Source organism: Schistocerca cancellata, chromosome 2, assembly GCF_023864275.1.
Source record: "Schistocerca cancellata isolate TAMUIC-IGC-003103 chromosome 2, iqSchCanc2.1, whole genome shotgun sequence".
Lineage (NCBI taxonomy): Eukaryota > Metazoa > Arthropoda > Insecta > Orthoptera > Acrididae > Schistocerca > Schistocerca cancellata.
The window spans coordinates 582,995,332-583,015,585 of record NC_064627.1 but is presented as its reverse complement, the minus strand read 5'-3'; the positions used below and the strand labels follow the sequence as shown (position 1 = coordinate 583,015,585).

At 43.3% G+C, this 20,254-nt stretch overlaps 1 protein-coding gene across 6 annotated transcripts in view; it reads left to right on the top strand.

Annotated features, from left to right (window-relative positions):
• LOC126162199 (schwannomin-interacting protein 1 homolog) overlaps positions 1-20,254 on the top strand; it is a 1,363,715-nt gene that overhangs the window by 805,839 nt on the left and 537,622 nt on the right. For all 6 annotated transcript variants that reach the window (XM_049918537.1, XM_049918536.1, XM_049918533.1 and 3 more), the window contains one exon: positions 14,442-14,528. In XM_049918537.1, the coding sequence (XP_049774494.1) occupies positions 14,442-14,528 (87 nt within the window). The remainder of the gene's footprint in view (positions 1-14,441; positions 14,529-20,254) is intronic.

The following is a 20,254-nucleotide window of genomic DNA, read 5'->3' as shown; positions in this document are numbered from 1 at the left end:
CCCTACAGATATGTAGAAAAACTCATAAAGTTTTGTTCGTCTGAAGCCGCACTTCAGGTTTCTGCCGCCAGAGCGCTCGAGAGCGCAGTGAGACAAAATGGCGACAGAAGCCGAGAAAGCGTATGTCGTGCTTGAAATGCACTCACATCAGTCAGTCATAACAGTGCAACGACACTTCAGGACGAAGTTCAACAAAGATCCACCAACTGCTAACTCCATTCGGCGATGGTATGCGCAGTTTAAAGCTTCTGGATGCCTCTGTAAGGGGAAATCAACGGGTCGGCCTGCAGTGAGCGAAGAAACGGTTGAACGCGTGCGGGCAAGTTTCACGCGTAGCCCGCGGAAAATTGGCTCACGCCACAACTGGAGACCGACTGCGCCGACTTCATCTTTCAACAGGATGGTGCTCCACCGCACTTCCATCATGATGTTCGGCATTTCTTAAACAGGAGACTGGAAAACCGATGGATCGGTCGTGTTGGAGATCATGATCAGCAATTCATGTCATGGCCTCCACGCTCTCCGGACTTAACCCCATGCGATTTCTTTCTGTGGGGTTATGTGAAAGATTCAGTGTTTAAACCTCCTCTACCAAGAAACGTGCCAGAACTGCGAGCTCGCATCAACGATGCTTTCGAACTCATTGATGGGGACATGCTGCGCCGAGTGTGGGAGGAACTTGATTATCGGCTTGATGTCTGCCGAATCACTAAAGGGGCACATATCGAACATTTGTGAATGCCTAAAAAAACTTTTTGAGTTTTTGTATGTGTGTGCAAAGCATTGTGAAAATATCTGAAATAATAAAGTTATTGTAGAGCTGTGAAATCGCTTCAATCATTTGTAATAACCCTGTACATAATTTACACAAGTGTTTCCTTATCTTGCTGCCACCATATCGGCTGCGGTTCTCGTTTGCTATACTATACGACTCCAACGCCCATAGTTGTTGCCTTGAACCCCAGTCTTTTCTAGAATTTCTCTGTAATCAATGCAAACGAAGCTCTCTCGAAAACACAGAACACGATCAAGAGAAGATCCATTTGTGTGAATCACTTTCACAGTTTCCATAAATCACATAAGGGAAATTTTGATATGGTTCTGTCCCCACAGTTCAGAAAAAGAACTAAGGAAATCGAAGTCTATGAGGTGTAAACTCTTATCCCACCTTTCTTCCTTTTGATTTTGTTCACAGCGCTTTTTTTCTCGCCAGCATTTTGTGGCAACCAGCGCAATTTTTCCTTTTGAGACCATTAACATTTTTTCTCTGTGTACCTACATACGCCTTACGTGTTTCCGCAGTGTGCATAGTCGGAGAAAGCATAACCGTTATTAAGCCATTTCCTTTAGCATTCCGTAAAAGAATTGAGCAAAGAAAATGAGCGGTGTAAGCTGCTAAATTGTTTTAAGATAAGTTCTGAATACAGGAGGTTTTTTTCATTTTTTTTTTTTTTTAGAACATAGCAGTGTTCCACTGAAGAAGGAATTGCAGCAACTTGTCACTCTTTACTATTTACGTTATCAAATTTATTTTATTGTCCATTAACGGTTTGCAGGTTTTTAACACTCACCTACGGAAAGTGCATACTTACGTTAATATATGAAACAAGTAGAACTTCTCGCAGTTTCCTCTTTATTACCATATATGTGGCTTCCCAAATAAGAGTGCTATGCATATTAAACACAGTTCGTTTGCCTTCTAGAGCTGAGATTACAATCCAAGAAAACGAATCCGAGAGATTTTATGTCCATGGCTTTGAGTAACTTCACAGATTTATGATATATTAGAATAAAAACATACATGACATATGTCATTTAATTGGGCAGTGACAAACACTAATTTTCAGCAGCTATTGGGATCAGAGGCGTGCATCGCTCGCTGCCAGTCCGTGCTAGCTACTGTCGAAAGGTCTTTCACAAAACGCAAAGAAATTCTGGTCGTATGCAAAAGCTGTTAGATGCACCGAAGTTAGTTTCCAGTCACTCATGAACGAGACAAGATCTGAAGTAGAGAGCAGCAAATCAGAAGCAGGAATGCTTAACTCTGTTTTCGTATTTTTCTTCACAAGCAAAACCCACGAGTATTGTCCCATTATTCCTGTCGTACCACGGAAGAGATCGCTGAAATAGTGTCAGTGCGTTGAGCAGATTCCATAACATTTTTCCTGCTGAGTTAGTCCCTCCATCGTACATTTCTCTAACAAAAAATCGTGCCCAGTAGCTGGAAGTAAGCAAAGTTCACAACTATCTACAAGAAGGGTAGCAGACGTGATCCACAAAACTACCGTCTAATATCCTTGACATCCAGTTGATGTAGAATATTCAACATATTCTGAGCTCGAACATGATGAGGTATTTCGGACAGAACGACCTCCTCCATGACAACCAGCATAGATTCTTAAACATCGATCATGTGAAACCCAACTCGCACTTTCCTCACATGACACTCTGAAAGCTTTTGAATCAAAGGCAGTCAGGTAGATGCAGTATTTTTCGACTTCCGAAAAGTATTTGAGTTAGTATCACACCTAAGCTTATTATCGAAAGTACTATCGTGCAAGGTATCAGACGAAATATGTGAATCTATTGAGGATTTCTTGCTAGGGAGGACGGAGCATGTTATCTGGGATGGAGAGTCATTGATAGAAGTAGAAGTAACTTCGGGTGTATCGTGGGGAAGTGTACTAAGTCACTTGCTACTCATGTCGTATACTGCTGACCTTGTGGGCGACATTAACAGTAACCTTGACCTATTCGCAGGTGACGCAATTATCTGCAACGCAGTATAGTATGAATGAAGCTGCACAAATATTCAGTCAGACCTTGATAATATTTCAATGCGGTACGAAGATTGGCAACACGCTTTTAACGTTCATAAATGTAAAATTGTGCATTCGACTAATGGAGAAAAACATAGTATCCTGTGGACATAATATCAGTGATTCTCAGTTGGAATCGGCAAACTCATCTATAGATGTATATGGAACACTTAGTAGTCGCTCTGTCGTGGGTAAAGCAGGTAGCGGACTTCGGTTTATTGGCGAGATGTTGTCAGTCTAAAAAGGCTGAGGTAAGCCATATCTTCGTAATATCCGTCCCTCCAGGAGTGTTAGTCTTGCAAGTTTCGCAGGAGAGCTTCTGTGAAGTTTGGAAGTTAGGAGATGAGGTACTGGTGAAAGTAAAGCTGTGAGGACGGATCGTGAGTCGTGCTTGGGTAACTCAGTCGGTAGAGCACTTGCCCACGAAATACAATGGTCCCGAGTTCGAGTCTCGGTCCGGCACACAGTTTCAATCTGCCAGGAAGTTTCAGTCTGCAAAGGAGATCGCTCACAAATCATTTGTACGACCGAACATAGAATATTGCTTAAGTGTGAGAGGTCAGTACCAAAGAATTCGACCCCGGTAGCTGAGTAGTCAGTGCGACAGACTGTCAATCCTAAGAGCATGGGCTCGACTCCCGGTTGGGTCGGGTATTTTCTCCGCTCAGGGACTGGGTGTTGTGTTGTCCTAATCATCATCATTTCATCTCCATCGACGCGCAAGTCGCCGAAGTGGCGTCAAATCGAAAGACCTGCACCCGCCGAACGGTCTACCCGACGGGAGGCCCTAGTCATACGACATCGGTAGTACCAAAGAGATCTTACTGGGGATGTTAAACGTATAAAGGGTAGCACGAATGGTCACAGGTTTGCCTGATCCACGAAAGTGTATACCGCAGTGGGAGAATCTTGAAGCTAGATGGGAACTACACAGAGAAAGTCTACTAACAAAGTTTCAAGAACCAGTTTTAAATGATGACTCTAGGGATATTCTACAACCTTCTACATATCCCTCCCATAGCGATTGTGAGGACAAGGTTACATTAATTACAGCATGCACGGAGGCATTTAAAAAATTATTCTTCCCACATTCCATATTTGTATGGAACCGGGAAAAGCCCTAATGAATGGTGCAGTGGGAGGTGCCGTTTGCCACGCACTTCAGTGTTCTGCAGATCATAGATGTGGATGTAGATATAGGCACAGTCCGACTCAATGTCGCCAGCTCACGTTCTACGCAGGCTCCTTTCTACCGGGATGGCAGAGCCGAGTTTCAGTTGTGCAAGTCTTGCTTCAGAGGAAAAGAGTACAATGAGTGCTCAAAACCTGAATGACGTTCTACTTATCACTGTCGTTTGATAAGATTCTCACAAAAATTATTTTCTGTAAAACTGGAGTTTTCTTTCGTTTCAGTACAGGAAAAGAAGTACAGCATGATTATTTTTTTTCCACTCAGGCTGAATATGATGCAGAGGACTAACAAGAAACAAAAGCTTCCTGCTTCTTGAGAGTGTTACCTAGATGAGATATTTGTGGTAGCTAGGTATATAATGGATGTATTTTTTAATTATATTTCGTCGATCTCTTATATTAGACATAGAAGTACGTGTGTCATTTTATTTATTTTTATATATATAACTGGTCTTGCAGCCTTACTTTGTCACACACACTTGCCTAGGTTGTAAGAAACTTTATTGCCCTCCAGTATGTAGACTGACCTTATGGAGAGCGTGATGTAGCCAGGGCTCGCGACCTGTGGGCTAGCCGTGCTGGGGACCACGGGCTGGGGCAGGTTGGCGGGCTGGCGAGCGGCCACACAGCCGAACACGGGTCAGGCGTACTGTGACTGGCTAGCCGCAGAACAACAAAGTACGGGTAGTGCGCTGCCCATGTTACGACACGGAAGCAGAGAACGACAGTAGCACTCCTAGTGTTCTGGCAGTGAAATTTGAATACAGACAAATATGGCGCGAAAAACCGTATTCTTTTTTCGCGAATTACGAGCATTACATGATCAGGTTTTTAATTTTTACGATGGGTGATCAATAAGTAATGCAACACTTTTTTTCTGAAAGCAGGTTGGTTTTATACAGAATTCAATTGCACTATAATATTCCTCTCTCTTTTCACTACGAAACCCCATTTTTTCAATATAATTTCTATTCTATACGACGGCCTTACGCCACCTTACTGGGAAAGCTTGTATGCCCGCATGTTACTAGTCTGCTGGATGAGGTCGGAGTCCACGTCTTGCTCCATTAATAACCTCCCCATCATCAACATACTGCTTCCCCCTGGATTGCATCCTTCGTTAGGCCAGACAGATGAAAGCTAGAAGGTGTGAGATCTGGGCTGTGTGGTGGATGAGGAAGAACAGTCCATGAAGTTTTGTGAACTCCTCTTGCATATGCTGACTTGTGTGAGACCTTGCGTTGTCATGGACAAGGAGAAGTCCTGAAACTTCCTGGCAGATTAAAACTGTGTGCCGGACCGAGATTCGAACTCGGGACCTTTGCCTTTCGCGGACAAGTGTTCTACCATCTGAGCTACCCAAGCACGACTCACGACCTGTCCTCACAGCTTCAATTCTGCTAGTACCTCGTCTCCTACTTTCCAGACTTCACAGAAGCTCTTCTGCGAACCTTGCAGAACTAGGACTCATGGAAGAAAGGTGATAGCGGAGACCTGGCTTAGCCACAGCCTAAGGGATGTTTCCAGAATGAGATTTTCACTCTGCGGCGCAGTGTGCGCTGTTATGAAACTTCTTACAGGAGTCCTAGTTCTGCATGGTTCACAGAAGAGCTTCTGTGAAGTTTGGAATGTAGGAGACGTTGCACTGCCAGAATTGAAGCTGTGAAAACGGGTCGTGAGTCGTCCTTGGGTAGCTCAGATGGTAGAGCACTTGCCCGTGAAAGTCAAAGGTCCCGAGTTCGAGTCGCGGTCCGGCACACAGTTTTAATCTGCCAGGAACTTTCATAACAGCGCACACTCCGCTGCAGAGTGGAAATCTCATTCTGAAGGAGAAGTTCGTTCGCATAATTGTAGCGACGAACATTCTGAAGTCGTTTCCTCAGTTTTCTATGGATAGTACAATACATTTCAGATTCATCGTTGCCCCATGAGGGAGGACATCAAACAGAGGAACCCTCCCAGAGTCCCAGAAGACTGTCACCATTACTTTACCGGCTGAGGATGCAGTTTTGAAGCGTTTCTTCAGAGGAGAGATAGTGAGCGCCACTCCATGGATTGTCGTTCCGTTTCCAGTTCGAAATGACGAACCCATGTTTCATCACCTGTGACAACGTTCGACAAAAATTCGTCACGATCAACCTCTTAGCGCGCAAGCAATTCCTCACAGTTGCTCTTTATGGTCTGTTAGGCGGTGAGGAACCCATCAGTCACGCATATTTGAGTATCCTAACTGCTGGACAAGTGTGCCAACACTACTAACAGAGACGTCCAATTATACAGCGTGATGCTTAATTGTGATCCATCGATCACTTTGAATGAGGTTGTCCGCAAGTTACAACACTGCATGTGTCACAGATGTGCGCGGCTGGTCGGCACACGTGGGTTCGCGCAGGTTTGCGCGACACGAAAGTCGCCCAGCGACTCACCATGCTTTTGTTCACTGTCAGGTCTCCGTAGACATTCTGCAAGCGCATATGCATGTCTGCGAAGCTCTGGTTTTCCACCAAAAGAAACTCAGTGGCAGTTTCCTGCTTGGCACACACCTCCATTACAGATGCCACTTTGAAGGCTATGTATGGCGCCGCCACTTATTAGAACTTCATGAAGCTACAGAGGCTGAAACAGGAATATTCCACGATGTCCCGCAACAGATTCCGCAGTTTCTCAAACGAAACTGACTGAGAAAAAAAGTGTTGTACTACTTATTGAACGCCCCCTGGTACTTTATGGCTGGACACCGTAGTTTAGTGCGTGCCTGGAAACGTTTCTGTGACCTTGAAAAGTACTATATTCAAGAAATCTCAAAAAAAGCTAAGATTAACTTCTCATCACTGGCATTCTCAGTCATGTATAATTTTGTAAAAGTATCGTGGTCGCCTTTTGATTGTAAAATTATTTATTTGTAAAATTCAAAGAAAACTCCCTATTAGTGGGTAACTCATTATTTGAAAATCAAAAAAGGAGACGTTATACATGGGTCTCAAATTTGAATAGAGAACGGTATCAGTTGGGCTACACCCTGATACACGAAAGTTTAGGAACTGTCTGAAGAATGCCAAAACTTACCCAGGAGCAGACATAAATTCAGACCACAGCCTCGTAATGGAAGAAATACAAATGAGGTTGAAGGAAGTGTGGAGAGGTAAAGCAAAAGATAGATTAAACTTGGCGGGTCTCAAAGACGTAGTCAAAGCTTCAGAGTGAAGGCAGGTTTATGGAAAAATGTAAAATAAGTAGAAATGAAGAACAGACAAATGAGAAATTAATAAAAATGAAGGAAGGACGCATGCGCTCCCCTAAAGAAGTAGTAGGAATTAAAGTGACTAAAAGTATCAGTAAAGATTGAGTAACGGAAAACATATTGAACGAGATGGAAGAAAGAAAAAATATATAAAATGAAGAAGGTTAAAAGAGGTACAAGAAACTGAATAATGAAAAGCAGAGAAACTGAAGAAGCAATGTGGATTCAAGAAAAATGCGAAGAAATAGAGAAAATTAACATACAGGGAAAGTATGAAACAAGGTACACATTGGGTAGTGAGATGGTTTTCGAAACTAAAAGAAGGAAGACAAACATGGAAATAAAAAGAGTGGATGGTACATTGTATGAAGAACCACAGGAGGTTTTGAGCAGACGGCAAGAATATATAGGATGTCTGTATAAGATGGATCAAATACCAAGTGAAATCAAGCTTCAAGAGGAGGAATATGTGCCGTAAAATGGTAAGGGCTACAGCTTCACGGAAGCAGGAGCAGAAGAGGCGCTGAAGGAGATGAAAGTTCGATGGCTTGTGGATCGATAACTTGCCAGCAGTAGTGTTGAACTTTTGGGGAAACACGGAAAAGAAGGAATCATACTAAATGAGAGAAAGAGAAATACAAAAATTTTGAAGATCATAGGACAGGGGTGGGCAGGAATCCTGCACATGTGCGGTGCACTTGCACGCGTGCAGTTAACAGGTGTTCCGCGTGCACACAGGGGCAAGCTGGCCACCCGCTTATCTCCCACCCCCACCATACCTTCTGTCCGCTCTTTCCTCTGTAATGCGTTTGTTTCCTAGCTTGCTTTATTGAGTGAATGAATAAGGTTAGTAGGAGTGCTTGAATGAAATCATGGTTTGAAAGAGTACCTATTACCTACGATACGTTTTATTTAATTATCACAGGTGGAGTTTACAATGCGTTTAATATCTGGAACAAAATTTCTACTTACAGACAAACACAAACAGTTACGTAAATTTTCATCCCTGATGTTTGCTCTTAACCGAGACTTATTAATTCAGCAAATGGTTTTCCAGCTCTCGCTATATTAAGCGCAGTCTTATAACTTGCACATACCGCTGGGCTCTTATTGTTGTCGTCCTGAAAACTTGAAAACAGTGCTCCATTAATGTTAAATCAGTTAGATGAGAGACATGACGAGAGAAAGTCGCAGATCTCTCGTGACAACAGCAACTACGACAAATTCAAATGGCTCTGAGCACTATGGGACTTAATTGCTGTGGTCATCAGTCCCCTAGAATTTAGAACTACTTAAACCTAACTAACCTAAGGACATCACACACATCCATGCCCGAGGCAGGATTCGAACCTGCGACCATAGCGGTCGCGCGGTTCCAGACTGTAGTGCCTAGAACCGCTCGGCCACTCCGGCCGGCCAACTACGACAGATTCATCTGGTATTGTCAGATCGCTCTTCGTAAGCTCAGTCAATTCCCCATCCGCTCAGAATCCGACAATAAATTGTACTCGTCCTTGTGAAATTTATTATAATGGCCTTCAATACTAAACTTCCCTTGACCAGCGAGAATACTGCCACATATTAAACATTTCGAATTTTCACGTTTTAGCACAAAGAGAAAATGATTCTCCCATTACTTTTTAAAAGATAGCAAATCTCCACTTCTCCGTTTCTTGAAATACAACGTTCACTACATAGTGCTCGCTTCGCATCAACGTCCGCAGCTTAGCCTGGCACTGCACTGCCGCAACCTGCCGGCTGTCGCCACTGCCCCATTCAACGCCTCCACGCGAGCAGCACACGTGCAGCGCTGTGCGCTCATGAGCCGCGTGCAACGTTTGTCCGCCCCTAGCATAGGACTATCAACCTAGTTTCTCATACAGATGCAGTATTGCTGTGGGTGCTGAACAGAAGGCTATATGCCAAGCTATACAGATGGGTTGACGAGAAACAGTTCGCATTTAAAAGAAGAAAGGAACAAGATATACTATTGGCCTGTTAAGAATCATAGGTGCAGATATATTGAAAACGGTAGAGAAATTTGTGCTTTCTTTATTTATTTAGAAAAAGCTTTCCACGGAGTACAACAGAGCGAGGTGATGGGTATTTTGAAGAGGAAAGGAGCAGACTGGGTGGAGAGATGATTGGTACAGCATCTATATTTACAACGGAAAGTAAGAATAAGCATTGATGTGGATTTGAAGGAGACTGGAGAGGATAAGCCGTATGGAAAGAATAAGTAACGAAAGAGTGTTGGAAATGGTTGATGAGAAGAGAAGAGTGCTGCACGCTGTAAGAGAATGGAAGAAGAGCTGTATGGGACATTCGTTGAGGGGAGAAGGTCTAGTTCGCGGGATGAGACTGAAAGGAAGGGAGCGATACGATATGACAAACGACGTAAAGGGAAACTGAAATTACGTGGATCTGAAGAGTATGGAAGAAGACAGGAGAGCGTGGAGAGTTACCACGTTAAAACCCCTCTTTATGCACGACACTTATGACGGTGACCCAATAATTCAATCTCGACCATGTGGCCATTATCAAATGAAAATAACTGCACACACATGTTAAAACCTAAAAATCGTCGGACATGACATGACACAGAAGTTGGTTTCATGGTAATGTGTTCCTGATTATGATTTCTCGTGTGTACTGCACTCCTTGGATCATATTGAAAATATGTTGTTTGTATTCTCCTTGATTTTTGCTTGCATCCATGATACTGGATGAAGTTAACGATTACATTTCTCTTTTTGTTTCATATAAAACAGAAGCTGCTTTCACCTGTGGACTCACATACGCTGACGAACCGAAACATTATGACCACCTGCTTAATAGCTTGTTGGCCCATCTTTAGAACGCCATACTGCACCGATTCTGCCTTCCAACGATTCTATAATTTTTTGGTAGGTTTGTGGAGGTATGTGGCATCAGATGTCTACGCACAGGCCACATAATTTGCTAACTAACGGGCTGCTGCTTTGTGTACGTGCTGATAGCGCCCGATAGCGACTCACAAGGGTTCCATCGAATTCACATCAGCCGAATTTGGTGGCCAAAAGATCAACTTCATTTCACCATCGTGCTCTACAAACCACTGCTGCGCGATTCTGGCTTCGAGACAAGGACAATTATACCGCTGAAAGATGACATCGCCGTCAGGGAAGACATCAGGCACGAAGGGATGCAGGTGGTTCGCAGCTGTCAGCATGTCTTCGATTACTACCAAACGTCCCATGCGGCCGCAGGAGAATGTTTTCCATAGCATAACACTGCTCCCACGAACCTGCGCCCGTGGCGCAATGCATATTTGAAGCCGCCCTTCGCCTCGATGATGGCATTAGTGGAGACGACCATCGACGTGGTGTAGGAAGAAACATGATGCAACGGAAGAGCCGACACGTTTCCAGTGATCCACCGTCGTAGTTCTGTGAAGAGTCCTGGACGTCTATCCACTTGATGCCTAGCGGTAGTTTTACTGTTCTTCTACCAATTTCCGCAGATGCTCACGACAGTATCACGTGAACATTCGACCAGCTTCGCCGTTTTCGAGATACACGTTCACAGGCTCTACGTAATAATAATCTTCCTTCAGTGTCTCTTATCTCAGTGGATTTCCCCGTTTGCAGGCCATAGCTTCGATAGGGTAATCCCCCATCGGTCTCTTTTCCGCTTTCATACTTTTTTTTACCGTGTGACGTCCTTGCAACGCTACCAGGCGACATCCAACATCGCGTTGAGCTGTGGTCATAATGTTTAGCTGATCAGTAGGTATTTGTACTTGTTAACGAATCTGTGTTTGATCTGCTCGATGTAAATGCATTGTAAGTACATTGCTCGTATCCTGCTTTATCTTGGTTTGCATCCGTTTTCCGTACTTTCTCGCATTTAGTGGGGAACTCCGAAATTTTCACTGGAGTGAGAGTATGATTCTTGTACATTGATTTGTGCTAAAACGTATAGTTTGTAATATCAGTTAATAATGTGCTAACACATCTGCGTAACTACTGTTGCATTCTTAGCATTTGCAAGGAAGAAAGCTCTAGTCACTAAAAGCACGCTCGGTGGCAAGATGAAACACCAATCCAAGCGGGATTAGATACACATCCCGTGACAAGATGCAATAAAGTTGAATATCACTTCTGTTAAAAGCTGCTAACATGGAGTTCTTATTAAATACAACAAAGTATGGAAAACAGATGCAAACATAAATAGATAGAGCAATGTACTTACAGTGCATTTAAATCGAGCAGTTCACAAAGGAAGAACAAATAAACACGAGTCCATAGAACCCCAAGTGACGAGGCCAGCTTCTATTTTATATGAAACAGTAACGTATATACTTTCAATAAGTGGCAGCGTCGGTCGTAAAGATTGATGTGCTTTATTTTACAGGACGATTTCGATCACTGTGTGACAATCTTCAGTGTAAACTATTCGAACCTTGCAGGCCCATATGATAACAACACAACATTTTCTATACGGTGTAACATGTACTGTTATGATTAATTCCAACACATATCTTCACTTTTAGTGCATGTAGTAATGATGAAATTACAATAGAACCTATCTCGTGATCTTAGCGGTTGCCGATCCGACATCGCTCCATTTATCCGAAGTATATTGACAATAATGGAATTAGACGTCAATAACATATATGGCGTAATCTAGTTCACACAGTATAATAAATGCGAGCAAAGATCAAGCAGAATAGTAGTATAACATTACAGTGCAATCCAGAGAGAACAATACATACAAGAATGTTCAAATGTGTGTGATTTCCTAAGGGACCAAACTGCTGAGGTCATCGGTCCCTAGACTTACACAACTTAAACTCACTAACGTGTGCTAAGAACAACACACACAGCCATGCCCGAGGGAAGACACGAACCTCCGACGGGAGGAGCCGCGCAATCTGTGACATTACGCCCCTAACCACGCGGCCACTGCGCGCGCCACACACAAGAAGTCGTAATCAGAACACAACGCGGTGAAACCAGCTACCGTTTACGACGAAACTTAAACAGAGTCGCCTGTCATTGGACCAAGGTTCTGTTATCGGACGTCCCTGCATGATGTGCCCCGCCCCCCACTCCGCCCCCCACTCCCCTCTCCCCCCTCCCCCCTGCCCCCCACCCTCCCCCCAACCGTGGCTAGCAATCCGCAGCGTATGGCTTTATCTGTGATGTTACTTACAGACTACTGGCAGATTGTTCACAGATTTTTTTCCCCTGTGATTTTCTCCTAATCAGCCGTGGTGACTTAGTTGAACATTGGCTGGTGATGCAAAATTCTTCTCAACTGTGTTTCTTATGAATTGTATGCGCCGCATATGCACATCAGTTACACGTTTTCAGAATTCTTCGGATGAAGATCACCATACACTCTATTTATAATTATGTGTTTGTTCAAATGTGTGTGAAATCTTATGGGACTTAACTGGTAAGGTCATCAGTCCCTAAGCTTACTCACTACTTAACCCTTTCGCGAGCCGTGGGAAACGTCCTTCCCACTACAATGAACTCGCTCCTAGTCCCGTGGGATTTACAGTTCCCACCTCTGTTCGGTGGTACCACCTAGTGAACAGTATAGGGTACTACGTCCAATCGGAAGTTCCCGCCGTTTTTGCTGTACCTTCGCGCAGAGGCAATGTATGGCTGAGTGTTGCTCTGTAGAGGAGCCTTTCAGTGCTGTTTGCGTGACATTTTGTGATTTTTTGGGGTTGTTTTGGGGGAAGAGGCCAAACAGCGAGGTCATCGGTCCCATCGGGTTAGGGAAGGAAGTTGGCCGTGCCCTTTCAAAGGAATCATCCCGGCATTTGCCTGGAGCGAGTTAGGAAAATCACGGAAAACCTAAATCAAGATGGCCGGACGCGGGATTGAACCATCGTCCTCCCGAATGCGAGTCCAGTGTGCTAACCACTGCGCCACCTCGCTCGGTTGTGATTTTTTCCTCAAAGCTATACTATAAGGTAAATACCTTTGATTTACCCAAATTTATGAAGGAAAACGTATAATTGGAACGAGGAGAGTTCCATTTTGAAACAAAAGGATCCATTTCTGCAGTAAAACGGATGGATAACCGTCCAGTCACTTTCCTGTCCTCAATGCATAACCCAAAAGAAACAGCCTCAGTGATAAGGAAAAACAAGGATGGTACTAGTACAGAGATTTCTTGTCCTAAATTGTGGCAGAATACATAAAATAATGGGTGGTGTCGATAAGTTTGATCAATTACGAGAAAGGTATGCTATTGGCAGACGTTCTGTAAAATGGTGGCACAGAATATTTTATTTCCTAGTGGACGTTGCTGCAGTGAACAGTTTTATCCTGTGGAAAATAAATAAAAGAGAAAATGGTCAGCATGATCAGCTCACATACAGGGTCCATCTAGCCAGACAATTGATCGCTAGCTTCTCATCCAAAAAAAGGCAAAAAGGGGTAAAGTACCTGAAGATTTTCGTCATGTGGTTATAGGGGAGCATCAATCCATTTTAGGAGAAACCTACTGGACGTGCCGTCATTGTAGTACCAAAGCTGCGGAAAAGAGCACTCGCTGTGTTTGTACATATTGCCAAATACCACTTTGCATAGACCCATGTTTCAGAAAATTTCATGGCAAGTAATTCTAATTCTAACAAGAGAAGTAAATTTATCAAATAAATACGACATATATTGAAAAAGTTGTTTTTGTCATTTAACTCCAAGGAAGGGCAGTGGGAAGAATACTTCCCACCTTGTTGCGTGACCTCACTTTCACAGTTGGAGCAAATTTGATATTCTGTATGATAAATATACCTATCTGTTAACTACTATCTGCTCTCCATTCATTAAAAAAAACTGCTCGATAATTTTGCCCACGAAAGGGTTAACCTAAATTATCCTAAGGACAAACACACTCACCCATGCTCGAGGAAGGACTCGAACCTCCGCCGTGATCAGCCGCACAGTCCATGACTGCAGCGCCTTAGACCGCAATTATGTGTTTGAACCAGCTAGTATCAATCTGTAAGGTAAGACCTATGTATATTGGTTGATGTGAGTGAATGCACTTGTTGGAGAAATTTGTGCCCTTCCATAATGTTTCGTAGCGCCGACACTCGGAGCTGTTTAGGCTCGTAATGGCTCGTGTAGTGAATACCAGTTAACGCCGTCGCTGCCACTGACTTCGGCCCTCCCCCTGTGTTGCAGCCGTAACGCGTCGCAGCTGCCGCACAGGGACCGCAACCGGAACACCGCGGCCACGGCGGCCGACGCCGCCCACCACCTCATCAACAGGTGAGCACGCCGCGTCCACACCACGCACTGCGCTTCTCAGCTGGCGGTACGGCGTCTCGACACGAATCAGTTGCGTAACACAGCAAGGGGGCAATTTTCACTGGACGGTTCAGTTACATGGTAGGTAGATCTTTAATCTTCACCAGATCTAAAAAACGAATGATTTCTTGAGGAAGTGTAATTATTCGTCCACAAAACAGGTAATTTATGAAACCGCTTTCCGTTAGTTCTCTACTATTTCTCGCCTCTCTGGGACGCTGATAGGATTAAAAGAGTAGATACAAATGAACATCAGAAGATCTGCATATTTCGTCACGGATTCGTCCACTGGCCACGATACTGTCAAGAAGACACTCATCAGACCCCAGTGGCAGACGGCACAAAAGATTTACTGTTACAATTTCGAGAGCGTACGTTCCAGGAAGATTCGGTAACATTCGACGTACTATCATGTGCTGTTATGTTCAAAAGGATCCAGAAGACGTGAATTGCGTTCCGACTCATTTTCAGGCAGACACATAACGTAACTGTCTTGTAGCTTCTCTAATTGCTTGCTGGTGCAGTCGCTTGACTACGCAAAATTGTTACAACTGACCACTAGAAAACACTGTATGGCAATAACTCCAATTGCAAACAAATACCACGATATTACCAATCTCAGGGAGTTCCTTATTACAGACGAGAAGTCCTAAACGCTTGTAAACTCATATTTATTACAGTAAGTCACACTTCTAAAATTTTACCACTATCATTAGTATCTGAGACAATGAATGCCTGTAACTCAACCACACAAAACATTCCGCAAACTTTTCCCAAAACGAAATTTATTTGTTAACACGATATTTTCAAAGGATATATAGACTCCCAAAATTCAATGACTACTCAAAGCATTCTTGGTATCAAAAAGGCTTTCCACGCGCCTGTTAACCGTCGTATTCATAAGCTGGTTCATGAAATAACCAGTTAGAAAACCGCGATTAAAGGCATCATGTGCTATATGAAAACCTCATCAACGTCAACGTGACGCTAATAATTTCAGTGTATTCATGATTGAGACGCCCGCTAAAGTCGGTGGGCAGAACAGGTTATTAGGATTGTGGAAAGGGCCAAATAAAGTGTCTATCAGTTTCACTTCAAAATTGTAATTTATTGTAATTTAATAACACTTTCAAACCAAAACGGCACATCGTCGAACATTTACAACTACGAGTTTCAAAATGCAATTCTTTCACGGCCTCCAAACAAGAAATCTTAAAAAGCAACAAGATAAATTTCAAGTGACTCAAGACATGCAGTTAAAATTTGGAAATAAAATAATATATATTGTCACAGCTGGGCGGAAATCCTCAAGGCAAAAGTGGACAGAACAAACATATACAAGGTGCAATACAAACGGCTGAAGGCCACAATTAAACTTAAAATTTTTAAAATATATTACATAATCTTTTAAGGCAGAAGACGAATTGTTTTCTCCTGGGGAAATTTTGAGAATAAGCTCTAAGTGGCTGAAGGCCCGCAGTTGATTTTCCAAAAATTTTAAAATACCTTAACCTTTAAGTTTTCAATGGGGGAAGACAAAATAAAAAAACAACACAACGACAATAACTAAACTGAAGAATAAGGTTTTAAGCGGCTGAAGGCCCACAATTGATTTACTTAAATTGATTTACGTAAAACACAATTTTTTTTCTTTTAATGCATTGGCTATAATAGATTCCCACCAGACCATTAAACATCCATGAAAAGGGCAGTATAGTCAACGGCACTCAGACGCCTCCAGGGGGTGGAGGGGTGCCTGCCCTCGAAACATTAGTGTTCACTTATGTGGTGGGCCCAGCTACACTTGATCCATCAGTAATCCAACCAAGAGACAGTCACGGACCGACCGACCAAACGACTTGCTAGCCACCAATCGGTACATAAAAACTCAAAGACCAAACTGTTATGGACGTGATTATCCACAATGAAATATTTATTAATCTGTCAAAACTATACACCATTTTGGACAGAGACTACAGGTGAGGAAAGGACGCTGCCTGAAATTACGTTAGTGGTCAGGGCACGTAACCAGAACACTAATGGCCACAAGGCAGAAAGTTACGCTCGTGCACTTGAATTGTAGAGAACCAATATAGTTAATTCCAACACACGGTGGCTCGATTTCACCCCTACAAACACTAGGTGTTGCTCACAGGAAAAGCTCCCTAACAGCGAACCACTGAAACGAACGACACAACATGAACAGACGTTGCTCGGGTACTTAACACACCACTCAACTTTGACGTCCTGGGTCGGTGAGCCACGAAGCTCGTAGCCATCAGACAGCTCCAGACACGCTCCGACACTGTGCAGGGACCGCCAGCAGATCCAGCTGACTCCACCGCAGGGAGATATCCTCCCTGGTCCGCACCAACCGACCGACTGCCCGAAGACCCCCTAGCGAGAAACTATATGCACAAGACCAAAGATAGTACAGGATACAATATCGATACACATCGCTGCTACCACACATAGAAGGAGGAAGAACCACGGCATAACCGCAACAACGGCGGGAAACCAAACACAGATAGACAGCCAAGTTCAAGGAAACGCATAGTTTAGAATGAGCACGGCTCAATTATGGCTACCAATTCGTAATTCTCCTATCTATCAGAAAGTGACATTAAAAACCATGAGCAGCGATTTGCGAATATGTTTGAACTTTAAAAGACATGACCATCTGTTTTGTTCTGAATATAGGTTCAAACGCAATATCTATAAGCCATGCAAGGCATTCGTGTCTGGCCGAAACTAGAACACAAGACCGATGGTCATTGCTGACTATGCATAAAGATACATGATACACTTCATTTTCGCTAATATCAGTTAGTAAATCTGAACTTGGAATTACATTGCGAAAAATGTTATACTGGACCGAGACTCGTATCCAGCAACTTTTGTACCTCTTAACTAACAACCAAGGATGTTAAATATGGTTTAATGCACATGCAACAAACTTGAAATGACGAGACGTAAAGTTTTATGTTGACTGGGAGTGTGAACCCAGTACATAATCAGATTTCTGAGCAAGCACAATCAAGTAGCACGATTTTTTTTTTTTTAGCAGTAGCGTGATGTTTGAATTTTTGCCTTCCCAGGATTCGAACCCGGTACTTATCGCCGTTATCGTCCAGCGAAAATGGACCCTAAGGTAGAAACGTAGAGTAGATATGCTCTGTAGAAACGAAGATGAACAAGTGCTCATAACTCTTAAGGTATGCTCTTTATAGACCTTGCTCACTGGAGACATTTTTCTTCTTTTGGTTCATACTAACACCTTTCAAAATATAAATAGCAAAGAACATTCAGTAGAAGAAATCTGTATATCACAGTAAAGAAGATGAAGAAGCGCATATGCCTCTTAAGGTTTTACATTTTATAGTCCATATTTATTACACTTTTTTGCTTCGAATGAGCATTTCTGTAATATGCCCGCTTATGGACCATAGCACCTGAGACAATGTCTACGGAGTTCATTGACCAGTAGCAAGGAGTGCGTATTTTTGAACTAAAAATAGCGTGACTGATAATTCAGTGGTGATCGGGAAACGAACACCGACCAAATCGTTGTTGACTAGACTACACACGAAGACACGTTAACTGTCGAGTTCTTTTTTACCAGGAGCCAGGAGTGGTATTTATGAACTTGAAATGGTGTGACGAAAAATTCTGTCTCTTAACTGGGAGTCGAAAGCGCCTTACATCGTTATTACGGACAATGACTGAAGAGAAGTTAAAAATCAAAATTATTTCCCAAACACACTCCCTACGTGGCGACACCGAGGACTTTGGAATCTTGAATGGGCAAAGAATTAATGGAACTATATCGCCATGAAGTAATTACACCACCGGCAGGGAGACCCGAGCCCAAATCCCAGCCCAGAACAAATATACTCATCATCTCAGGCTCAAATAAAAGATGGAGTAACTGTCCTTTGGCATTACATGGCGTTTGGTTCATTAACTAAAATAAAGTTACAAGTGTAAGAAAGATTACTGGTGACAGAGTATCTACATGCTGACACTTCCGCCTCTGTCATGGCCCAAATGTTCAAATGCGTGTGAATTCCTAAGGGACCAAACTGCTGAGGTCATCGGTCTCTAGACTTACACACTACTTAAACTAACTCATGCTAAGAACAACACACACACACCCATGCCCGAGGGAGGACTCGAACCTCCGGCGGGAGGGGCCGCGCAATCCGTGACATGGCGCCTTAAACCGCGAGGCCACTCCGCGCGGCTCATGGGACCAACCTCATCTGTCGGTAGCCAAGTGACATAGCGTTTTACGTGAATTTCGAACCACGGTGCAGTATTACTTCGTGTGCTTGTAGCTAGCAGAGGAGAGTAGGATCTGTTTATGCCTATTAAAAACAGTCGCCTGAAGTGTGAGTAGAATCCAGATCTTAAGTATACAAAACCGCCATGAAGCCACCACATGTCCCTTGGTAATGATGTTGTCGTAATGCAGATGCGCCACACTTGATGTGACGTCTGACACCAGAAATCCTTGGAGAGGATTACAGCGTGTTTAATACATTCTTTTAAGAATCACCGTTAACTAGTTGCCTCGTCTACCCAAAGTGTGTATTCGACTTGATTTTGTAACCATTGAAATAAAATGACATAACGGTCATCTACACAAACAGCCAATACTCTAGGATGCAGGAGATTTCGTAGAAGTAGTTCCTTTCACTTGAGCTACTCTCCTGCACTACCGGTTTTCGTTTAATGTCGCACAGTACAAAAGAAATATTTTCGACAAATTGAGTGTACACCACGCAGTAACAACAACATTGTAACCAGTGCTCATGCGACATATGACGTGAAGATTATTAAGTATGTAATCTACAATTGTGGACAAATTTATCCGGAAAAATGAGATGGTGCGCAATCCCTGGCGGGTTTGTTTGGCGTGTTCGTAAATAGGTTGCTATAAGCGTATTTATAAATTACATTTGGGTTAGGCAGGGGCGTGGTTCTAGTAGTTTTGTTGCATTAATATCTTGAACGTTGCGTATTTGAAGTTTATGAGTAGCACTGTTTATGAGTTAAAAATGGTTCAAATGGCTCTGAGCACTATAGGACTTAACTTCTGAGGTCATCAGTCCCCTAGAACTTAGAACTACTTAATCCTAACTAACCTAAGGACATCACACACATCCATGCCCGAGGCAGGATTCGAACCTGCGACCGTAGCGGTCGCGCGGTTCCAGACTGTAGCGTCTAGAACCGCTCGGCCACTCCATTCGGCTTATGAGTTAAAAACGGAGCGTTAGACGGAAAAAGTTTAACATTTGCAACTTTTTGTTCTCTTTGGATTTAGAAATTGGTGTGAGAAATGTGGAGGAACCTCGAACAATTGTGCCTTGTAAGGAGTGAGTGCTATCGAAAAAATCTTGTCAGAAAATACTTTTTTCGCTTCATGTAGGATCTTTCTAAAATGAATTATTTGCCAAGTTCAGGATGCACAACGGCTGTAGCCCTGACACGTAAAAGATAAAATGCTGTTCTCCCACGAGACTTAAACCTACACCCAGTGCAGCCTTGGCTTTACAGCATGGCGATGTTTCCACGGGCCTAGCAACCACAGGCAGCATTCAGTGCTCCTTAGTCTCCTACTGATGGCTAAGACAGATAATTTGCAAAGAAAAAGACGGTATCGACAGTTGTGTCTGGGTGAA